The sequence below is a fragment of the Podarcis gaigeae genome (assembly GCF_964106915.1).
Source record: "Podarcis gaigeae genome assembly, chromosome: 7".
Taxonomy (NCBI): domain Eukaryota; kingdom Metazoa; phylum Chordata; class Lepidosauria; order Squamata; family Lacertidae; genus Podarcis; species Podarcis gaigeae.
The window spans coordinates 24,749,017-24,773,353 of NC_139683.1; the positions used below are offsets into that span (position 1 = coordinate 24,749,017).

General features: G+C 47.8%; 1 protein-coding gene across 4 annotated transcripts in view; it reads right to left on the reverse strand.

Moving 5' to 3' along the window:
• Window positions 1-24,337, reverse strand: part of CPQ (carboxypeptidase Q) — a 175,488-nt gene that overhangs the window by 14,751 nt on the left and 136,400 nt on the right. For all 4 annotated transcript variants that reach the window (XM_083749808.1, XM_083749809.1, XM_083749810.1 and 1 more), the window contains one exon: window positions 19,561-19,762. In XM_083749808.1, coding sequence (XP_083605934.1) covers window positions 19,561-19,762 — 202 coding nt within the window. The remainder of the gene's footprint in view (window positions 1-19,560; window positions 19,763-24,337) is intronic.

Genomic DNA, 24,337 nt, shown 5'->3' on the forward strand with positions numbered 1-24,337 from the left:
CTGGGAAGAGGGCACACAAAATGTGTCCCAAATGCATACAATGTGCATGCAGATTTTTCATGCATTTGTTTTGGAAAGGCCACTTTTCCCCGCTACCCATATTTTTAGTCTGATGACAAGGACTGTGTCATTTAGTGATTGCTGTAAGCCATTTGGAGAGGCACTAACTGTCTAAAAAGCAGGATGAAATATAGTAAAACAGAACCATACTAGCCACAGCATAACCTTCACAGGTGTTCATTATTCTCATTCCAAACTCTGCTCAGGAGCCTCTAGGATGAGCTATTGCCAGCCAAGCTGGAAGAGGGGTGTGGGCCAGATTTTTCAGGATTGGGCCAAAGGTCACATGACTGAGCTGAACAGAGTTTGCAACAGGTGTAAGTCTCTCCTTTCTCTGTCCCATCCCTGCCACACTACCCCAACCCCCCCTGAACTGGTCATGTTGTGTGGATGCCTGATGATCGTCTTCCAAATCAACTACTCTATTCCGATCTTAAAAATGGAAAGCGTAATGCGGTGATCAACCGAAGAGATTTAACGACTCTCTCAAGGCAAATCTTTGAAAAAATGTAGTATAAACACCGACAACTGGGAAACACTAGCCTGCGAGCGCTCCAATTGAAGAACAGCCTTTACCAAAGGGGTCATGGACTTTGAAGACGCTTGAACTCAGGACGAAAGGGAGAAACGTGCTAAGAGGAAGGCACGCTTGGCAAACCCTCGCCGTATCAACTCTCGCCTGGAAACCTATGTCCCCACTGTGGAAGGACGTGTGGATCCAGAATTGGCCTCCACAGTCACTTACGGACTCACTGTTAAGACATATTCATGGAAGACAATTGTCAGGACTGCCGCTAGGTCCCAGCTCACAGAGGACCAACGCCCAGTGGATGTTATATACAAAAGTCTTTATTAAAGTTTAGTTTCCATTTCCAAGCTCTGGGCGCGCAGACCCACGTCTCGACGCTAGACCGGCTAAGTCCCCTCTGACTCACTGCTCCACCCACACCAGTTTAAGATTCTAGCCCGGCTCCACCTCCTACGCTGTTCTTTCCTTCGCTGGGTCTTTCTGCCCTCTGGGGTTCCCTCCTTCCTGGACTCCTCTGACGCTGAGCCTCCTGAGTCTTGCCCCTCCCTCCGGCGGGCTTTAGGACCTGGCTCCCTTTCCGGGCTCCCTGCTGTGCCGCGCTCCTGTACATTTGAACTTGGCGCGCGCGCCCAGCCGGTGACTTTCCTTCTGACCGTTTCCCCGCTTCCTGATGTGGGCGTTGCCAAACCTGACTCCTCTCCTCCCTCTGGTGGTGAGGACACTGGTCCCGACTCCTGGGACTCCCCCTCCCCACTGCGCTCTGGTGGAGAAGCTGGTCCTGATTTCCAGCTGCTGCTCAGGGACTCCCCGCTAGCCCCTTCCTCCTGGGGCTTCCCCCCTGGAGCCCCCTTCGCTCTGGCCACCGGCGCTCCCTTCTGTGAGTCCTCCGATTCGCTAGAGAGGCTTGTGGAATAACTCTGGCCACTGTCACTGCCTGCGCCCCCCTCGTACTCCTCCTCCTCACTCTCCATTTGCTCCCCCTCCTGTGTCTCTCCTTCTGAACCCCTGACATCCATCCCCCCCTCGAAGCCTCCCCTTCCCCCCTCCCCCTCTTCAGGTGCGGGTTCCGGGCGCTCTAGAGTTGTCGGGGTGAGTTCAGGATACAGTTTGTCCCCCGAGGCGTGCAGCCATCGTGATAAGTCTGGAAAGTCCTCCATGGGCTCGTCGACTGCGATTCCCTCCGCTTCCATCTCCTGGGCGGTGTGTTCGAAATCTGAGGCCGCCCCCACATCACTCACGACCCCTTCTCCCCCTGTCGCCTGAGGTGACGCCACTTCCCAGGGTCCCTCCGGCATGTCTCTGCGCCATCCCACTTCGGGTTGGTCCTCCCACCAATAAGATCCCCCCGTGCCAAAACCTGAGAGCGAGCCCTCTGGGGAGCTGCCTCCCGGAGCCGAGTCCTCCGCTGACGAGAAACCCCGGAAAGTGCTGGCCGAGAGTGTGGGTGTGAACAGACAATCATCGAAAAAGCCCGCCGGCATAGGCTTGTGCGGGAAAAGTGTATGGAATTCTTCCTTGAGCAACTGCTCCTCCAATGCGTAATCCGGCACCCACCTGTTGGCGCTGGCCGGGGTGTCCTCTGTGGCGAGAAGATATTCAATCCCGTCCTCCCCCCACCTTGAGTCCAAAATCTCTGTGGCTTCGTTGAGTGGCCCCCTTCTCGGCGACCCCCCCTTTTTGGGCGCTTCCCTGAGCAGGTCTGGCGCTGTCCCTGGTGCCTGAAACCTGTGGGGCTCTTTGTAGGGTGTGAGCACTGATCTATGAAAGACCGGGTGCATTCTGGACCCCTCCGGGAGTGTTAACCGGAAGGCCACTGGGTTGATCTGCGCCTCTACTTGGTAAGGCCCTAGCTGCTTGTGCCCGAGCTTCTTCTTGGCCAACGATCTGGCCGGAACTGCCTGGGCTGCTAACCAGACCCAGTCTCCTACCCGGATGTCTTCCCCAACCCTCCTGTGTCGGTCTGCCTGCACTTTGTAAGCCTGTTTCGCCATCTCTAACTGCCTCCTGAGCTGCTCGTGGATCTCCTGCAACTCCGCTGCCACGGCCTCTGCTCCCTGCGGCTCCCCCTCCCTCACTTTCTCTAAACCCGGGAAGGTTCTGGGATGCCGCCCATTGTTGGCGAAAAACGGTGTCACCCCCGTGGACACGTGTTTCGTGTTGTTGTAGGCAAACTCGGCTAGCGGTAGGTAGTCCACCCAGGTCGAGGGCTGCTGGTTCGCGTAGCATCTCAGGTACTGCTGCATGATGGCGTTGACTCTCTCCGCCTGTCCGTTAGTCTGCGGGTGTTGCGCCGACGCCAGGCTGACCTTGACGTTCAGGAAACCCATCAGCTTTTGCCAGAAGTTGGATATGAACTGGCGCCCCCTGTCGGACAGGATGGACCGTGGTAGGCCGTGCACCTTGAACACGTGGTCTATAAACAGCTTGGCGGTCTGCTCGGCTGTGGCCACCTTCGCGCAAGGAATGAAGTGGGCCATCTTGGTGAACAAGTCTACTACCACGAGTACTGCCGTCTTGCCTCTTGAGCTGGGCAGATCCGTGACAAAGTCCAGGGCCACCCTCTCCCACGGTTCGAACGGTGTCTGTAGCGGTTCCAAGAGGCCCGCCGGCGGCTGGTGCACTGGTTTGGCCCTTTGGCAGGTGTCGCACCTCCTGACGTATTCCGCGACATCCCCCCTCATCTTGGGCCACCAAAAGTCCCTGGCCACTAGGTCCACCGTCTTCTCCTTGCCGAAGTGTCCCGCGCTGGGCGCGTCGTGCAGCTGTTGCAGGACCCTCGCGCGGAGGTTGTCTCCCGGCACGTAGAGGGCTCCTTTGCGGATGAGCAGGCCGTCGCGTATTTGGAAGTCGTCGTCCCTCGCCGTGCCGCTACGCACCTCCTCCATCTTGGCTCGCGCGAAGGAGTCCGTCTGCAGCGCACGACGCACCGCGTCCAGGTCCACCGTGGCTGACGCGCATGCCCACGCCTTTGGTGCGAAAATATGCTTGGCCGCCGCCGGCGCCTCTTCGAGATACTGCGGTTTCCTGGACAGCGCGTCCGCCATGATGTTGTTGTTTCCAGGGATGTATTCTATTCTGAAGTCGAAATCTGCAAAGAACTCCGCCCAGCGGATGTGTCTCTGGTTCAGGAACCTCGCCGTGCGCCAGTACTCCAAGTTCTTATGGTCCGTACGGACCTGCACCGTGTGTTTGGCCCCGACGAGGAAATGCCGCCACGCCTTGAAGGCTGCATGTATGGCCAGTAACTCCCTGTCCCAGATGGTGTAGTTCTGCTCCGACTTGCTGAGTTTCCTGGAGTAGAAAGCGCACGGCCTCCAGTCCCCCTGGTGGTCTTGCTGCAACAGGACGGCCCCCACGGCCCTGTCTGACGCGTCCGTCTCCACTCTTATGGGCCTGCTGGGGTTCACGTGTAGCAGGTGTTCCTCGGACGCGAAGAGGTGCTTGAGCTTCTGAAAGGACTGCTCTGCCTGCTCCGTCCAGATGAACTTCTTCTTCTTGGAACTGAGGGTGTCAGTGATGGCCGCTGTCTGCATGGCGAAACCTTTGATGAACTTGCGATAAAAGTTGGCAAAGCCGACAAACCTCTGGACTTCCTTTCGATTGCGTGGGCTCTTCCAGTCCCGCACTGCCCGTACCTTGGTACTGTCCATGGCGAGTCCCCTGTCGGACAGTTTGTAGCCCAGGAAGTCCACCTCCGTCTTGTCGAACTGGCACTTCTCCAGCTTGGCGTAAAGCCGGTGCTCCCGCAGCCGCTGCAGTACTTCCCTGACATCTCTCACGTTAGCCTCCGGCGACTCCGAGAAGATGAGGATGTCGTCCAGGAAGCAGACGCACTTCTTGTAGAGAAGACCCGCCAAGACATGATGCATGAATGCTTGAAAACAGTGGGAGCCATTTTGTAATCCAAAAGGCATAACTCTATATTCATAGGTGCCCAGCGGCATAAACATGGCCGTCTTCCACTCGTCACCCTCCCTCACTTGTATGAGATTGTACGCTCCGCGTAGATCCAACTTGGTAAAGATGCGCCCCTTCCGCACCGTCGCCAGCAGGTCATCGATCTTGGGCATGGGGAAGGCTGAGGGCTTGGTTTTCGCATTTAAGACGCGGTAATCAACTACAAGCCTCTTTTGGGGTGTGTCCCGCTTCTTTACAAAGAATACAGGGCTGCCCCCCACCGCCTTGGACTCTCGGATGAATCCCCGCTTCAAGTTGTGATCTATGAACTCCCTGAGCTCCTGCAATTCATCCTCAGACATGGAATACAGCTTCCCCATCGGGAGCGTCGCCCCCGGCAGGAGGTCAATCTTGCAGTTGTAGGGTCTGTGGTGAGGCAGCTTGTCCGCTTCTTTCTCACAGAAGACCTCCAAAAACTCTTTGTACTTGTTAGGTACCGCTTGCAACATGCCCAAGTTCAGCTGTGGTCCATCCTCGTGCCCCTCATCGTCCAAGTCAGCCAGGATGCAGTGTTCTGCGCAGTAGGAGGAGCCGAAGGTCAGTTGCCGCTGGTACCAAGCTAATGCCGGGCTGTGCCTATCCAGCCAACTCATGCCCAACACAATGGGCGTGTCTGACAGGCGGGTGACGTTGAAGCTGATGACTTCGCGGTGATTACCAACGCGCATCACCATTGGCGGCGTCTGCTGCAGCACTTGCCCTCCCAGTAGCTCCCTGCCGTCCACCGTGACGACGTTCAGAGGTACCGTCGCTGGCAGAAGGGCTATGCCATGTTGCTGGATGAAGTCCATGCCTATAAAATCTGCATTGCTCCCAGAGTCAATCGTAATGGGGATTTCCACAGTGAGCCCATTGGGAAGTTGAAGGGATGCGGTGAGCTGCACTACTGGTTTGGGTGGGAGGGGGTCTGTGGGCTGTAACATTACTGGGGATTGCTTCACTGACTTGTCTGGCTGGCCCCCAGTGACTCCATTTCCAGCCAGACAGTGGAGTTTTCCTGCTGTGATTCACTCTGCTGAACTGCTTCTGTTACTGTCGCTGCGGCTGCAGTGTGCTTGTGAAACCGCTGGGGACACTCTTTCGCCATGTGCTGAGCACTGTCGCAGATGTAGCACTTCCTGGTCCCTCTAGGAGGCTTCATTTTGACTGCTCCCGGCGTTAGGGCTCCGGCTGTGGACTGAGCCTTAGCACCACCTATCTCCATCGGCTCCTCTCCTCCTCCCAGCGGAGGCATGGATCGAGCGCGCGCCGCTTCCTTGGGAAAGGGGGGTGGTGCTTTCGTTGGCGTGCGGCCCCAATGCCCTTCCTCTTTGTCCCAAGAGCGTCCTTCCAGCCTAACCCCAATGGTGAGTGCCCTCTCCACAATGTCCTTGGTGGTTTGGGGTCTCTCCCCCCTTGCAATTTCGTCTTTCACAGCTCCGTTCAGCCCCTCCCAGAACAGATCTCTGACGGCAGGCGATTCTCTCTCCCACCCCAGTGCTTTCACCAATGCGAAAAAACGTGAATGATATTGCCTTACAGTGGCTCTACCTTGTCTTAGTCCGTGAATCTGTTTCCTAGCGATATCCACATCAATCTCAGACAAAAAACACGCACCCATCACTTTAAGGAAGGCACCCGCATCTTGGAGGGCTGGATCCTTATCTCTCCAGAGATTGCGCAGCCACGTTTTTGCCTCTCCCCGTAAATGCGAAACAATAAATCCCACTCTTTCTTGCTCATTTTTAAAGTCCTTGTCAAGCAGCTGCAGTGCATATAGTACATCTGCTCTGAAGTTAGGATACTCCTGCAGGTCCCCATTGAAGTGAGACACAAGGCTCCCTCCTCTGTTCCCCAGCCCAATCCCTTCTGGTCTGGTGGCTGGTAGCCTCTGTGTAGTTAGCACTTCTAACCTGGTTCGCAGATCCTGGCAGGTAACAGCTGCTTCCTGCTCCTTCTTTCTGGACGCCGCAATTTCTGCAGTCAGCTGCGTCACTGCGTTTTGCAGACTCGCTATCTTCTCTTCGGTAGTCATTTCCCTGGTTTTCGTGAGCTCGCGAAGCACCAATCTTCACCCCTCGCTGCTTTCCCACACTCCACGAGGTTTTAAAATTGGTGGAAAATGGCGAGAGGGGACTTACTGTCAGGACTGCCGCTAGGTCCCAGCTCACAGAGGACCAACGCCCAGTGGATGTTATATACAAAAGTCTTTATTAAAGTTTAGTTTCCATTTCCAAGCTCTGGGCGCGCAGACCCACGTCTCGATGCTAGACCGGCTAAGTCCCCTCTGACTCACTGCTCCACCCACACCAGTTTAAGATTCTAGCCCGGCTCCACCTCCTACGCTGTTCTTTCCTTCGCTGGGTCTTTCTGCCCTCTGGGGTTCCCTCCTTCCTGGACTCCTCTGACGCTGAGCCTCCTGAGTCTTGCCCCTCCCTCCGGCGGGCTTTAGGACCTGGCTCCCTTTCCGGGCTCCCTGCTGTGCCGCGCTCCTGTACATTTGAACTTGGCGCGCGCGCCCAGCCGGTGACTTTCCTTCTGACCGTTTCCCCGCTTCCTGATGTGGGCGTTGCCAAACCTGACTCCTCTCCTCCCTCTGGTGGTGAGGACACTGGTCCCGACTCCTGGGACTCCCCCTCCCCACTGCGTTCTGGTGGAGAAGCTGGTCCTGATTTCCAGCTGCTGCTCAGGGACTCCCCGCTAGCCCCTTCCTCCTGGGGCTTCCCCCCTGGAGCCCCCTTCGCTCTGGCCACCGGCGCTCCCTTCTGTGAGTCCTCCGATTCGCTAGAGAGGCTTGTGGAATAACTCTGGCCACTGTCACTGCCTGCGCCCCCCTCGTACTCCTCCTCCTCACTCTCCATTTGCTCCCCCTCCTGTGTCTCTCCTTCTGAACCCCTGACAACAATCTTACTTGGCTGCGAGTGATTGCCAAAGAAGAAGAAAGAACACTCCCCTGGAACACCTCTTTTTGGAAATATATGCTAGCGTAAATTATGCTATTTTAAATTATGCCAGCTGAGCTGGGGGAAAGAGTTACCCTGGTCTATCTCTGGCTCAAAAGGGATGAGAGCTACACTTGCTGATGTAGCCCCACCCCCAAGAAAGCCCAAGATCTGTTGAGACCCCTGTGAGTCTTGGATGCTGCTGCAAAGAACCAATTTAAAAACCCACCTTACTTGTGGTTCTGAAGACTGTTATGCACAGTGCCGCATGCTACAGCGGTAGCACTGTGGAGAAGAAGACGCTCGTTGAATCTGCCTGGGATAGCAGATTGTGTAGAGTAGCCCTCAGCTGGCAGCTAATGACAGCAACCCAACAAGGCTCAGCCTTTCCAGGAAGGCTCCAATCCTTTCCAGGCATATTCGCCACAGTACACAGGTAGCTTCTACACTCAATATGCACTTTGTAGGAGATCTTGGCTTTCCGATGATTTACTAAGTCCATGTAAAGCTTTCAATCATTCAGAATTCAACTGGCCAATTCATAAACTAGATTGGGTAGGTCATTAAAAAAGAAATTGCTTATGGGATTTACTTGCCTAATGAATTTCAGGGAAGTTCCTTCACGTGTAAACAGTTCCTTTCAAATATACTGTAAAAGAATCAAGCCGTATTTTTAGCGTCTGCTCCTTGGGCTAACAGAAGGTACTTATGTTACACTTTTAGGGGGGTATGTAGAGAATGGGCTGAGGTGGAAAGCGGTGGGATTGCTGTGTTTACTGAATTGCTGTTTCTAAAACAAGAAGCACCAACTCGTCAGCTGCTCAGACAAGACTAATTATATAAATGAGCACTAAAAGGCAGCAGTTGGTACGACTTCAAAGCGGCACACTTATTCTAGGGTTGCCATATTTCAAACAGTGAAAATCTGGACAGAAAGGTTGTTGAGCTCCCCCGACAAAGGTGTTGAGCTTTTTGGGCAAAATCTCAAAAGAAAAGCTGTTTTTGAGCTATTTTTATGGGAAAACGGCAGAAATGGCACTGCCGACATGGGCTGCCATACGTTTGGATTTTCCCAAACACTTTCCCGATTTCCACCCAGACACTGCTGCCAACTTCAGCATTCCAGATGTACGACAACCCTACTTATTCATAGTACAGTTCACTCAAATAGGTATTTACCCATCTAGCTTCTTCTAACCAAATGTGCTGGCTGTAAACACTGGTTTGAATCAAAGGCAACACAGGCGGAATTCTGCTAGTCCGTCTTTTCACTTGGGATGGGAGATAAATTAGAAGCAGCTCACCTTTACAGATGAAACTACTGTCAGGAGCAAGCCAGCAGTAAATCACAGGGAGTAGGTGGAGTTAAACTCTTTTTTAAAAAATAGAAAAAATGAAACAGCCACAGGATCTGCACAGGGGAGCCAGGCTTAATGAGCACAGCAACTCCTTTGGGGTAGGTTTTGCTCACATGTCTGCTTACCCCCTTTTAGGGGTGCAGCAACTTTGTGGGATGGCCAGCGCCCCCCCCTGCCAATGATGCAGGGTTGTGTTTTGAGGTCTCTCCTTGTCAAAGCGCGAGCTTAGGCTCATGCTCCCTAAGGGGGGATGGCCAGCGCCCCCCCCTGCCAATGATGCAGGGTTGTGTTTTGAGGTCTCTCCTTGTCAAAGCGCGAGCTTAGGCTTGAAATTTTGCTCCACGTCAGGCTGTTCATTAGACCTTGCCAACAAAGGTCTAGTCAAAGCTATGGTTTTCCCAGTAGTGATGTATGGAAGTGAGAGCTGCACCATAAAGAAGGCTGATCGCCGAAGAATTGATGCTTTTGAATTATGGCGCTGGAGGAGACTCTTGAGAGTCCCATGGACTGCAAGAAGATCCAACCTATCCATTCTTAAGGAAATCAGCCCTGAGTGCTCACTGGAAGGACAGATCCTGAAGCTGAGGCTCCAATACTTTGGCCACCTCATGAGAAGAGAAGACTCCCTGGAAAAGACCCTGATGTTGGGAAAGATGGAGGGCACAAGGAGAAGGGGACAATAGGGGACGAGATGGTTGGATAGTGTTGCCGAAGCTACCAGCATGAGTTTGACCAAACTGCGGGAGGCAGTGGAAGACAGGAGTGCCTGGCATGCTCTGGTCCATGGGGTCACGAAGAGTCGGAAACGACTAAACAACAACAGGCTGGCGCAGAGGGCTGGTCTGGTCTGAGGGAACAATCAAGCTACCCTCCGGTCCACTCCCAGGGGATTTAAAGCAGCCCGCCCAGCCTCCGACACCCAGCTCTTCTTCATTGGATCAATCCACCCACTCCAGTATTCGGGCATTTACTCATTGAATTGACCTTGCTATGGCTGCGGTGCTCACTGTATTTTTGCAGTCGTTTAGGAAATTGCCTAACAGGTGAATTGGCTATGACCTGGAGGTTTTGCCTACCTCATAGCAATCGTCACAACTTTGGTGGTTTAGGCATTGGGTAACCTTAGCCTTGGTTGGGGTCTGGGGTTGCACCCCTGCTTTCCTCTCCAGAAACAGGGTATCTCATTAAAGGGATCTGTGATGGAGTGGCTTCTGTCCACTTGTCCAGGTGGGAGGCTTGGGCCTCAGCATTCCTAGAGGTGGCGATTCCTGTGGCGACCCCTCCCTATTTCATGTAAGTCACAGGAATCCTCACTGCTGGGTGGATCCTGATGTCATTTCCAGTAGGCAGCCCAGAAATAAACTCTTACCCAATGCTTATGCCAAACCACTTCATCTGCAGTCAATAAAATTGTAGCCTATTTTGATCCCTTTCAGCTGTGTGACCTCTGTAAAACATCTGACCTCTGCAATTGCCAGCAAGGGTTTTGCCACCAAGTACTAAGTCATCTTTTTGCAAAGGGATCAAATACTTATTTCACTCATTATAATGCATATCAATCTCTGACTTTTGCCTTCTGGGTTTCTGGGGGTTTTCCTGTTGTTGTTATTCTGTCTCTCACGGTTACAATAAACCTACCATTAAAATTATGGACGGGTCATTTCTTCATCAGAGGGCAAACGGGCAAATTTAGCAGGGGATCAAATACTTTCCCCCCTCACTGTATGTTGCATGATGCATAAAAATGCATTATAATGGAGAAGATATAAATGTTAGGGAAAATACGTTTTGCAAAAATGTGAATATTAGGCCAAATAGCATACAAAATTGGGTACAACAAGAAAAATTCATGGTAAAATGCTAATTAACTTTTTTACTAAAGTAAATGCAAACTGATATGGAAATGTGAAGACTGCAGATTTATTGTTCATTAGACCTTAGCTAGACTCCTTAGACTATAATGATGGTCCAAAGTTGCATGCTTGCTACTTTCAAAACTAATTCCCTTCAGAATAATTTCAAAACCTATGTGGTTATGAGCATTTCCATTCATAAATGGTAATGATTGATTCATTCAGTGCTATTTATGTTGCTGCTATTGGAATTATAACACATTTTTTCAAAGGATGGCCATAAGTTACACAAGATTCTTGTTTAAACTTTCACAAAACCGTTTGGTACAGGCTAGTTTATTTTGTCCGTATGACAACAAAGTCCAAAAAACGACCAAGTTTTTTCAGTAAACAGTGTCTGGAAATAAAACTGCTCTTCCCGTAACCCATGTGACTGAGTTTGTTTAGGGAACGGGAGGTGAGGTTCTATCAGCACTGCAGAAAACTATATTGGACTGCTGTACTAGATGAAAGGTTGAATTTATAATCTCCGAGGTTAACATAGGCTCCTTACGCATACATACACAAATTCTTGAGGAAGCTGCTTTGGAGAACGATACAGACCTGCAGTCTGCTGGAACAGACATCACCTCACCGCAAAATCCTTCACTTTCAAGATACTTGAAAAATGTAGCTTTCTTTCCAAGTTAGAAACCCAAAACCAAATTAATAGCTGCGAAATGCAATGTGGAAATCTGATTCTTAAAATTAGAACCTTCCTATTAAGGTGGGGTTTTCTAGGTAAATATTTTTTGTCTTTCAAAGGAAACATAAGCATTGTGAATACTTCTGGATCATGTCGTCATCTAGCAAAAGAAAAGGAGAAGCCCTGTATCATTAATTATATTACTTATAGTTATATGAATGCCAAAATCAGGCCTAACTGAAGTACATCTAAAGCCCCCCTAGGCGCTCCCCCCTCCTGCAATTAACAATCATATGGGCGAAAAGTGGGGGTCACAGTGACTGGCCCTGTCTTCACCATCACAGTTTTGGTTGCACTCACAAACCCCATCACCGCAAGGCAATTAGCCCGAGAGGGAGGAAATCACATTGGCACCAAAGACAGTTTTAAGGCAAAGTGTTGTGCATGGAGGTTTTCCAGTGCGGCTGGGGAGAGAAGGGTTAAACTTCTCCTCCTCGTGTTCTGCAGTCCTGATTAAAATTGCCCCCACCCCACCCCAATGCTTGGTATTTATTTATATTTTAAAAACTTAGGCATGGTTACTAGTCGTACTAGCAATGCCTGGCTTAAGATGCAGACAAAATGAGGGTCAGCCCAACTCAGATGGGGCCCTGATTCAAATGCTGCTCAGCACTGATAACTAAGTGGTTGTGAGCAGCTCGCTTGATTTTGGCCTGGTTTAGAAAGATGCTATAACAAATAATAATTATCTCGGCCTTTCCCAATGACCCGTTTCCCCCCCAAGAAAATCCAGCTGCTCATGGGTTGTGCAGAATGCAACCCCTTTCATCAGACACTTGAGTTTACATTTTTAAGAGGCACACATGCCAGAACATTTTGACCCCCTAGCTAGCAAACCCATTGTGATGATGAGTGCCAGGGGGAAATGAGTGCTATTTAGGGGAACTTTTCAAAACTTGCCTGTTATTTTTTCCATTCTTAAAAGCCCTGTGTCACTAAAATGCTGACCTGAAGTTCAAACTGACCTTATTTTAAAAATGGAGAACACCAGCAACACAGACATGTTGGCATGCCTTGCCATTGTATGGATCGTTCTGGGTGTTTTTTTTAAAATAATAATAATTTAGTTCTATAAAAGTGAAGTATAAAGGTTGTATTTTAACTATAGTGATTTTATAGAAAAAGAACTGAAAATGTCAAGGCTGAGCCAGGCTTTGATTATCTGCCCTAGAACATTTTACCCTCAGTCATGGGCAAGAACTTGCATGTAGAACATTCATGTTTTTCAACAACTATTTGATGTCCTTGTTTAAATAAACTGGCCTTGGACTTCAGTTGCTGCTTGTCAAGTACTTGCAAAGAGCATGTCGATCCTTCTGTGAATGATGCAACTTCAGCATATTGCTGGGGCACTGTGTTTTAAGCACAGCATTATAGACAAGAGGGTTCTTTTTGCTGACATTCACTACACTCTGCCCCCTGGGATTAAAATCCAGTGGGAACTGTCCCCACCTACACCCCAAACAAGGGTGAAGAGGTGCAAAGCCACATTGCACAGAGGGATTAGAATCATTCAGAAAGGGGAGCAGGTCTCTTCGTACTAAGGTAATGTAAAGTCAGTGCATGCCTTCAAACACAGCTGCTGGTGGTAGAGGTGGGCACCATGAGACGGGCCCTGAATGCCAGGGAGAGCTCTGGAAGCCTAAAGGGTTCTGTGGCAGTGGTGTGCAGTGAATTTTTTTTGTAGAACAATTAGAGCCAGAGGCTCAAGCTTGCAAGGGCAATTGTGGGGGGGAGGGTGCCAACCTCACGTATGACCATCATGCTCTCTAAGCCGGTCAGAAGCTTCCCCCTAATTTACAAGGAACATGTAGGAAGAAGAAGAAGAGTTTGGACATGATATCCCATCTTTCACTCCCCTTAAGGAGTCTCAAAGCGGCTAACAATCTCCTTTCCCTTCCTCCCCCACAACAAACACGCTGTGAGGTGAGTGGGGCTGAGAGACTTCAAAGAAGTGTGACTGGCCCAAGGTCACCCAGCAGCTGCATGTGGAGGAGCGGGGAAGCGAAGCCGGTTCACCAGATTACGAGTCTACTACTCTTACCACTACACCATGCTGGCTAGGAGACTAGCCTAGAACCCCTAGTCCAATTGTACACACCATTGTACGTGAACATTGTACGGTCAAACCCCTGAGAAGAGAGAGAGAGGTCCGAATCGTGTCTTCCAAGTGTTGACAAAACAGTGTTTCCCTAAACTGGAAAAGAACCTGGCTGGCTGAGCTTCTGAAACAGGTTGCAAAGTTCCATTACACGACTGAAGGACAGGCTCTGGAATCCAGAGATGGAGAGCAAAAGCCCCCCTTGTCACAACAGAGGAATACACCAACACTACATACACTCACCAGACATGCAGCACTCTCTCTCTCTCTCTCTCTCTCTCTCTCTCTCTCTCTCTCACACACACACACACACACACACACACACTCATGCACACATACATACATACAGAAGCACCCACCCACCAGCATTTCCAGCCTCTTGCACTGTAGTGATGGGATCAGATAGCTTCTCTCAAAGAGCAGGCAGGGGACTTTATCCCTGATCTCAGCACTAGGATTGGATATAAAAGATCCCTGTGCCTGCTCTTTAGAGAAGATAGCTAAAGGGCAGGCAGAGTTGCTTATCTCCCAGATAAAGCTTTGAGGCTGGTGGAGCACTTCTTGTGGCCAGATGTTACTCACAAAGTTAGCCATCCTTTCCCTATTGGATAGACAACTATTGGCAAACATAGTACTCAAGGTTAGGACGCAACTCTTACCTCAGCTGTGGGAATCTGTGGCCTTCCAAATGCTGCTGAACTCCAGCTCCCATCATCCTTGTCCAATAGGATACTATGGGATTGCCCAATCAGCTTGCTATGGCTGATGGGAGTTGTAGTTCAGCAATACCTAGGAGGCCAAAGGTTCCCCACTCCTGCCCTTAGAGGAAGGATGGGATAAAAATGCGATATGTAAATAAACATCACTGTGAGAAGTCGTAGTAATTCCTTCCATAGAACCCTAATTCCCTTTTATCTGTTAGCAGTTCTTGTCACTTAAGAGACAGGAAATTATGCTTAACAGCTGCTTTATCTCTTCTTTCCTCTGAGGAGGGATGTAACCATTTCAACAGCACTAGACTGTGGTCTCAGCAGAAAGGCCTATCGGATGAATAAAAGGTCACGAGGTTATTGTGCCTTTCTGCTGGAGAAGTTTCCTTGTGGAAGGAGGAGATGTTCAACATTAATAGCCTTGTTCATACCACAGTGAACTGCTCACCTTTAACATCACTAGCTTCCCTGCAGCATTTTGAGTCATTACCTATCTGACCAAGATCTGGAAGTTGTAGTCAATAGCCTGTAATCTTCTTGGTTCATCAAGTTACACCTTGCTCCAGGACTCTTTTGATCACACTAAAGGGAACAGGCTTCCTTTTCTCACATCTAATGCCTTGTTTGCTTGCTGTAAATATTAGACTATTTGTCTAGCTGGGGTCCCAGCATGCTTTTTCCTACCAAGAACCCTGAACAAGCAAGACTGTTTTACATGCACAACATCACATTCTCATTGCAAGCGATGAGCTGTGCCGGTTGGTTAGAACATATATGGAGTTCTATCTTTTTCTGAACTTTGGTTGGGTCCGCGGGGAAAGTAATGACTTTCCCCCCAGACCCAACCAAAGTTCAGAAATAAAAAACAAATCGAAAGCTATTGATTGAGGTAGATTTCCCTCTAATGAAGCTATGTCTCATGGGGCTGATGTTCTGCACAAATCAAAAGGCCATCAGTTTTAAATGATTTTATTTAATGCAATGGCATTTGGTTTGCATTTGCTGGAAAGGAAAAGACCACCCATATACACATATTACAAAGCACTTAAAATTGAGAACAGAATATATATTTTTTTGTACTTTTACAGAAAGAGCGTTTGATTTATAATGAGGTCGTTTTCAGCAATCCAAAAAGATCTGGTCCACTGAAAGTGTTTCTCTGTGTGTTTACTGTTGAGCAGTCTTATTTAGGTTTGAGTGAATTCTCTTGATGGGCATATGTGTGGTTTTTTAATAAAAAAAAATATTTCTACATTCCTATATTGCTGATGACCCACCCATGTTCAAAATATCAACTTCTTTTCTTCACTGGAGAATGACACTTGATTCATAATGTGGCTGAACAATCTAGCCTGAAGATGTTGTTTACAGAGCAAAATAGCTGCATATATCTCTAGTGTATTGTTAGGTCAGATACCCCAGATTAAGTGGTTTGAGGACTGAAATGCTGCCCGTGAGTAAGATGCAAGGATGACAATGGTGTTGTAGTCAGAGTGCTGGACTAGGATCTGGGAGACCGGGGTCCAAATCCCCACTTAGGCATGCAGCTCACTAGGGCCAGTGACAGTCTGTCAGCCCAACCTCCATCACAGGGCGTTGCGCTGTGGATAAAATGTGAAGGGGCAGAAACATGCATACCAGTGGTGCCATCTTGAACAAAACATTGGGGGTGGGCTTGACCTAATCCGCCCTCCACTGCTGCCCCCTCACTGCACCACAAGCAAGGGCCCCCGGCCCCCAAGACTTGGCAACTATGATGAATACCACCTTGAGCTCCTTGCAGGAAAGATGGATTATAAATGTAATATAACTTTTTAAACTGTGTGAGGGGGTATTGGGTTTTTTTTGTTACTATGCTATGCATTTTTGTGTTTTTATATTGTAAACCACCCTAGGATTCTCAGATGAAGGGCAGCACAGAAATTTAATCAACAACAACAACCAACAAATTTAAACATTGATTATACAATGGTACGTCGGGTTAAGTACTTAATTCGTTCCGGAGGTCCGTTCTTAACCTGAAACTGTTCTTAACTGAAACACCACTTTAGCTAATGGGGCCTCCTGCTGCTGCCATTCTGCCGGAGCACGATTTCTGTTCTTATCCTGAAGCAAAGTTCTTAACCCAAGGTACTATTTCTGGGTTAGTGGAGTCTGTAACCTGAAGCGTATGTAACCTGAAGCGTATGTAACCTGAGGTATCACTGTATTTGTGCACCAATATTATTATTATTTTAATAATAATAATAATAATAATAATAATAATAATAATAATAATAATATTTATATGCAGCCCATCTGACTGGGTTACCCCAGCTGCTCTGGGCATTTCTTGAAACCTGTATAATCCATCCTACATCAATTCACCTGTATAATCCATCCTATATCAGTTCACACAAAATATTGAGTAATGCATGATGCAAAATAGTGTCCAAGGCTTAGGAAAATAGGCAAAAGAGAGCCATGGCTAATATATATATTTGGTTTGCAGGTCTGATAACTGTGAAAAGAGGGAAAGACGAATTGCCTGTGCCAAAAGAGGAGGAGGTAGATTTCAAAACTGGGAGCAGAAGCTGCATGACCCTAACACAGCTAATTAGTCAATTATAAAAGATCTAAATTCCTGTGATTGAATTTGTGACCAAAATAGCTCTTGTTGATAGCAAGACTATTCCATAAGATTAAAAAGATGAACAGGGAAGAAAAGGGGAAAAAATGACTTTCACAGAAGTAGTAGAGCCAATTTTCAGGAATATATTTAAATGGAAATGATGAAGTGTCGACATTTCACGGCATGCTTAAATTGGATGCAATCGTGCAAGCTGTTAGAATACGTACAATTAGCTACTGTGGTATTACATACCGTAAGTATTCCCCTGGCCTGTTCGCAGCTGAGCGGCATGTGAACTGCGCCAAGACGTTCAAAGCTTTTTCTCTTGGACAAGAATATGCATGGCGCAATTTGAAGCAACATGAGCCCTTTGAGGAGGGTCTGCCAGACAAACAAAGCAGCCACTCCATGCATTGTCCCAACACTTACTGTGTATTATAGCATTAGAGAGGGAAGAGGCGGCTCTAATTGAGGTGGCTCTAAGTTTGATGTGCGTCCTTGGCACGCCCCCACCCCTATCCTGCCTGTGGGATTCCCCATTGTGCTGGGAAGCTGTGGCTCTTCTTTCATCTTCCCAAACTGCATCTTATACATCTACACTACCAGTGGACCAGCAGACAAGTGGGACCTCCCTGCAGCACACACTGGGCATGGAGAGAAGGCAGTGGTGATACCCTGAACAAGTATGGCAAAAAGTAGCATCAAAGTTGAACAAGAGGAGAAGGGACCATGGCAGCTGCCCAACCACACTGCTTGGTGCAGCTGAGCTCGCATGGAAAGGCTTCAGGGCTAGTGGGAGAAGGAAAAAGGCTGTTAAAATTGCTGGCTGGTAAACATTCGTAGTGATGTATGGAAGTGAGAGCTGGACTATAAAGAAGGCTGATCGCTGAAGAATTGATGCTTTTAAATTATGGTGCTGGAGGAGAGTCTCGAGAGTCCCATGGACTGCAAGAAGATCAAACCTCTCCATTCTGAAGGAAATCAGCCCTGAGTGCTCACTGGAAGGACAGATCCTGAAGCTGAGGCTGAAATACTTTGGCCACCTCATGAGAAGAGAAGACTCCCTGGAAAAGACTGGGAAGGATTGAGGGCACTAGGAGAAGGGGATGACAGAGGATGAGATGGTTGGACAGTGTTCTCGAAGCTACCAGCATGAGTTTGACCAAACTGCAGGAGGAAGTGGAATGCAGGAGTGCCTGGCATGCTCTGGTCCATGGGGTCCCAAAGAGTCGGACATGACTAAACGACTAAACAACAACAAAACTTTCATCTGCAGGTAAATAGTTCAGGATGGTCATTTGTGTACGTGACAACAGCGACTAGAATATTATATGCACAGAAATGGAAAGAAAAGAAGGTTCCAACGAAGGAGGAATGGCTCTTGAAAGTAATGGACTATGCGGAAATGGTAGAGCTGAAAGCGAAATGAAGAGATCAAAATGATGAACTTTTTATGGAGAACAGAGGCCTTTCGTGGACTATCTAAAAAAATATTACAGTCAAATGAAATTGTGGGCAGTATTCGAGATAAAAGCAGCAGAAGAAAAATGACAAATGATTGTAACAGAGAACACTTTTGTAACAGCTAAAGACATAATGCAATAGAAAAGGTTTGTATAAAACCACTGAGTAGGTGAGGGTGGGATGGTCAAATGGTGTTTTATCAACAGGAGCTGATTTTTTTGGAGATGGCCTTCTGATAGCTCTGGTTTTGTTTTGTTTTGTAATGAGACTCCCAAGCCCTGTTCAGGCATTTGCAACCTCCATGTGATTAGACTTTCATAAGGGAGAGTGGGAAGGCTAGTCCTGATCACCCCTGTGTCTGGCCCTGCTGCCTTCCATTACTTGGAGGGCCGAATGTTTGCAGTGCGAAGTCTTCTATACTCATGGAGACTCCATGTGCAACTTAGAACCCAAGAGTAAGGAAAGCTCCTTGCTGCAGAAGTTCATCTCCTCAACATGTGGAAGGTGATGGTCAATGGTGGGGATGTGATGGAGCGGGTGAGCCAATGGCTCGTTCCTGCTCTCCCTTCATTCCACGAGGCTGAACATCCGAAGAGGGGCTTTTGGGAGAGGGTAGATGGGTGTAGATGTTAGAAACAGTGGTTGGTGGTTTGAGTGAAAGAGAATGCTGAGAACTTCTAAACGGAGTTAGCTGAAATTGGGATGCATTCAGAGATTGTCCCATGACTCTCTGGAGGAGCCTCTCTTCTGAAAGAATGCCTCCTTCCTCCCATTCATGCTCTGTTGTATGTAAATAAAGCTTATGATTATAACGAAGTACAGGAGTGGTTTGCGCCCAGTGGGGAGTGTGAACTAATGCAAATAAAGGAGGAAACACAGACTGTATTTCAATGCATTGTTTTTGGTTTGTGTGTCTGCCCCCACTTACATTTAAGCAGAGGGAATGCTCTGCTATTTTTAGTCCACTGCTCTAGGAAAGATTATTATAAAGCCTAAAGCCTAAAAGAAGATTGTAGGCAGACTGCCCACACATCATCTATAACTTTTCCAAATAGAAGATCAAGCGCACGTTATACCCAAGCTTCTGTAGGTTAGCTCTGGGATATGTATACATGTTTCATTTCTGGTATGGAGCTGTTCAAGAAAAGTCATTGTCAAAACCTGGGGTTGCCACAAAGGCAGACAAATGAAAAAGAGAGGAAAGCAGTAGGAACAACTGAGCCATTTCCACAACTCACTCAGGAATCTCACCTGGTATTCCATCACGTATCCAGTAATTAATGTCTGTTCCTTCACTGTTTTCAAAGACATCAGTAACATTGATGGGCTTCAGCAACTTCATGATCTCCTTCATGATGTCACGAGCTTTATCACTGCCTGTGAAAGCCAGGCCAGTGGGCATGAATGTTCCCTCATCAGACTCCATCACCATGTCAAAGTTGGAGATGTTCTCCTGAAAGACATAAGGTGAAAAACTTGGGTCTGCAAAGGCCAATTTTAAGGAGGACATTGTTCTGGTAACCGTTTCACTTCCTGCACTACCTGCCATGCAGTTAGACGGGAAATGTGTGTGAACCAGAAATTTTGAGTGGAGAATGACAACATTGTAATGGCTAAGGCTCGGTTCAGATGTAGCACTGCTGCTCCATCGAATTGGGCCTTGTTGGAACATGGACGAGAGACTAACTGAAGTGCTCCCTCCTTTCTCATCCCCTCTGCATCTTACCCATCTGTCTTCAAGGAAGACCATCCAAATTGGTGGCCATCGCTACTTCCTTGTGGGAGTGAATGCCATAGTTTATCTATGCACTGTGTGAAGGAAAAACTTCTCAATCTTTAATCATTCAGCTTCATTGCATGTCCCTAGTGCTCATATTTTAAGAGAGAGGGAGGGAAAAAAGCTCTCTTCACACAATGCATCATTTTATACACATTGATCATGTCTGCTACTCGCCAGACCTTTCCTCACAATGGAGTTGCTCCAACCGCTTAATCATTTTGGTTGCCTGTGAGGAAACAGTGTCCTGGCAAACTGCCCGTTGCTCCTTTAAACTTGTGTCTTGATTGGCTGCTTCCCATAGCTGTGAACTCATTGGGCAACCCGTGCTTCATAGTGTCCACCCTGCATCTGCCATACAAGGATAATAAACAACCTATTTTATTGGGTTTATGTGTGGATTACAATGTGAGGTGCTTTGAATAAGGTGTTACGAGTAAGAGAGCACAATGGATGCAATGCAGAAGAGCTCAGCCAGTGTGACATAGTTGTTATGAGAGATCAGCCTATTGAGCAGTGTTATTGAACTTGCAAAGTGGCTTTTGAAAAGCCTCAGAGTTTAAACAGCAGTGTGAGGTTCTGGCATAGAAGCTGCAAAAAGAGAAACTTGCTTTATTATTTACTTGCATACTTATTTACAGAGAACATTCTCTGGGAGGCTTGTACTGTAAAAGCCTTGCAGAATCAATAAAATTTCATGATGCAAAACTCAACTGTAAAACAATACAAGAGCAGATCTGAAGAATAATTTAAAATATTGTTGTGAGTTGGGAGGGGTAGACTACATGCTTGAGTCCCTTCCAATTCCTGGATCCAGCATGCATTCAGTTTCTGGAATGGATTCAATTCTTGGAATAGCCAGGCTATCTTCCTGGTGAGGTAAAGTCCTATGTATAGGCTGTTAAGGTAACAAAGGAAGTGGTTTGGTGCCAGAGGACAAATGGGTGCTCCTCCCATTGAACTCTCTATTAGTTATAAACACAAAGGCCCGAGTTATATATGCGAGCTTTGATGGTAGAGGCTGCAGGCTGGGCAGCTGAGAGACAGAGCCATGCCTGATTTTGGGTGGAATCCAAAGCTGTGGCTGTGGGAGAAGCAAGACCCTCTTTGGGGTGTTAATGCTGTGAGCCCCTGCACCATAGGGACAGATTGTATATATATGTCAATAAACCATATATCATAAAGACAACACAGTCACCGCTGTCTCTCCTTTCGAGGAAACCAAATCTGGGGGTAAGTGCCTGGAACCCCTGGAATCTTGCACTGCTCAGAGATTGGGGTGGTGTGTGATAATATTTTAAACAGCCTCCCACAACCTGGTGCCTGGTTGGGGCTGATGCAAGTTGTAGCCCAACATCTGGAGGGTGTAAGGTTGAGGTACGCCTTAAAAGTCCTTAAGACAATATAAAGAAGCATTTGCCTGGCACTGAAATGCCCCCGAAGCAGTCACCAAGTGAGCATCTCTAGGGAGAGAATTTCACAGCCAAGGTGACAACACCAAAAATGCCCTCTTTGTGTTTAAAAAACATGTTCCTACTTCTGGAGGCAGCTTTGCTTTCTTGCACCATTGACAAATCTCCAATTTCTTTTTCTCTTTCTTAATTTAGGGTAATCTGAAAGTCACAGTCAGGCTGACTGTGGGGAGCTACTGATAGGGATTGTCTCTAAATAACATTGACAAGTTGCACGTCTGTGCTTTCAGATCAGACAGGAAGGCTGTAACCCAGAAAAGGACAGAAGGAAAGACATTGTGAAGCAGTTTGAAGATTGCACCGGGTAAAATAAATGATGAGCACCCCTTTGCCTTTCTGGGCCATGCACAATATTTCTGGCATCACTTATTAAACAGTCACTGAGATATAATTAAGTACTTCACACATATCTCCTCCAACTTCTACACAAACATTCATTAAAATCAGCCTTGCAGTAATATTCTGAGGCACATAGTTATTACCAAATCGAGTGACTTCATCACGGAAGAATATACTCTGCTGAAATCTGCGGACCCCTTGAGAGGTTAATTTGAAGACTGGCTTTAGGTGTTTCATTTTCTTTCATTCTTTCCTTTCTGACCACCCAAGCAGGTATATTCAGTTTCGAAAAGGAAGGTAGGCAATTAGCCGTTCTGTGCGCCCCTGCACTGTAGTAGCCATAAATCAGACATGGTTAAGGAGACATAGAACTTATCTCTCTTAACAGCATAAGGAGGTGTTTGGGTTGGGTTTAATTTTTTTTTTTTAAGACCACTGTTTGCTATGGCACAAGCACCCAAATTTGTCACCTCCAAACTGGCATTTCAGCAGCCATTGTTTAAGATCCTTTGGAAGGTAGGGATGAACTCTGGCTGGGTCAGAGTGAAAGTGGGTTGCTGATGCCTCTATGGCAATGAGGCAAGTTTCCTCAATTATTATTTCCAACAAGGAGAGTGGGGTACATGTGTGCTTCTTGAAGAGTGCTCCTGGCAAGTGAGCTCTGTTCCATTCACCTAGTGGATCACAGCCCTTAGGCAATGGTGTAAGCCTTAGCTGGATCCCAGCAAATGGCTGTGCAGCTTAAGACCTTCCAAAGTATGGTGGCCACTTGTACATATGACTGAAAAAGAGGAAACACATCCCCAAAAGAGAGGGCTAACATTTGCATAAAATGCTGACTGATATGTAGAGGTGCAAATTTAGAAATAACTACTATAATTTTAATAGAACTACATTGCATCTCACCATAATGGGGGGAAGACTGTGAACAGTCTGATGCCCAGGTGCTAATTGTAGATGGGCAATTTCAAGGACCTGTTATCTGCTTCTATGGTTCTTTATCTTTAAAGGACCAGACAGCCATTCAAACAGAGGATTCCTCCAAACAGAAGTCCATCCTTTGTGAAGTAGGCCACTCAATTTCAAAAAATTGTGGACATGTCACTTGCTACATCTAGCTTTTGTTCCATTAGTGTGCTGCAAAAATGCTATTGTTTATCGATGACAGAAGAAGTCATATACAGTTCCAAAGTTATAATACTTTTGTGTGTGTGTGTGCCTAGTGGCCAGGAAATAAGTGCCATTCTACAGAACGCCACAGAATTAGCAATGATCCCCTTCCAAGAAGCATGGAATCTTGAGAATCTAGTTTTGAACTGTGTAGCATAATCTCTTTTTCTCTAAACACTTGGGGTACATTCCAAACATCACGATAAATCTGAAATGCATATAAACCAGGGTGCTATATATAGAGAGAGCTACGCTGCAACAACTCTGGCTACATCCACATCATACATTCAAAGCACTAACACAACTTTAACAGTCATGGTGAATCCTGGGAACTGCAGTTTGTGAAGGGTGCTGGGAATTGTAGGTCTTTAAGATTTAATAATAATAATAATAATAATAATAATAATAATAATAATAATAATAATATATTATTTGTACCCTGCCCATCTGGCTGGGTTTCCCCAGCCACTCTGGGCGGCTTCCAACAAAGATGAAAGATACACTAAAATGTCACATATTAAAAACTTCCCTGAACAGGGCTGCCTTCAGATGTCTTCTGAATGTCAGGTAGATGTTTATCGCTTTGACATCTGATGGGAGGGCGTTCCACAGGGCGGGCGCCACTACCGAGAAGGCCCTCTGCCTGGTTCCCTGTAACTTGGCCTCTCACAGTGAGGGAACCACCAGAAGGCCCTCGGAGCTGGACCTCAGTGTCCGGGCAGAACGATGGGGGAGGAGACGCTCCTTCAGATATACTGGACCGAGGCCATTTAGGGCTTTAAAGGTCAGCACCAACACTTTGAATTGTGCTCGGAAACGTACTGGGAGCCAATGTAGGTCTTTCAAGACCGGTGTTATATGGTCTCGGCGGCCTCTCCCAGTCACCAGTCTAGCTGCCGCATTCTGGATTAGTTGTAGTTTCCGGGTCACCTTCAAAGGTAGCCCCATGTAGAGCTCATTGCAGTAGTCCAAGCGGGACTCTGCAGGCAGATAGGGTCTCAGCCTGCGTACCAGATGGAGCTGGTAAACAGCTGCCCTGGATACAGATTTGACCTGTGCCTCCATGGACAGCTGTGAGTCCAAAATGACTCCCAGGCTGCGCACCTGGTCCTTCAGGGGCACAGTTATCCCATTCAGGACCAGGGAATCCTCCACACCTGCCCGCCTCCTGTCCCCCAAAAACAGTACTTCTGTCTTGTCAGGATTCAACCTCAATCTGTTAGCTGCCATCCATCCTCCAACCACTTCCAGACATTCACACAGGACCTTC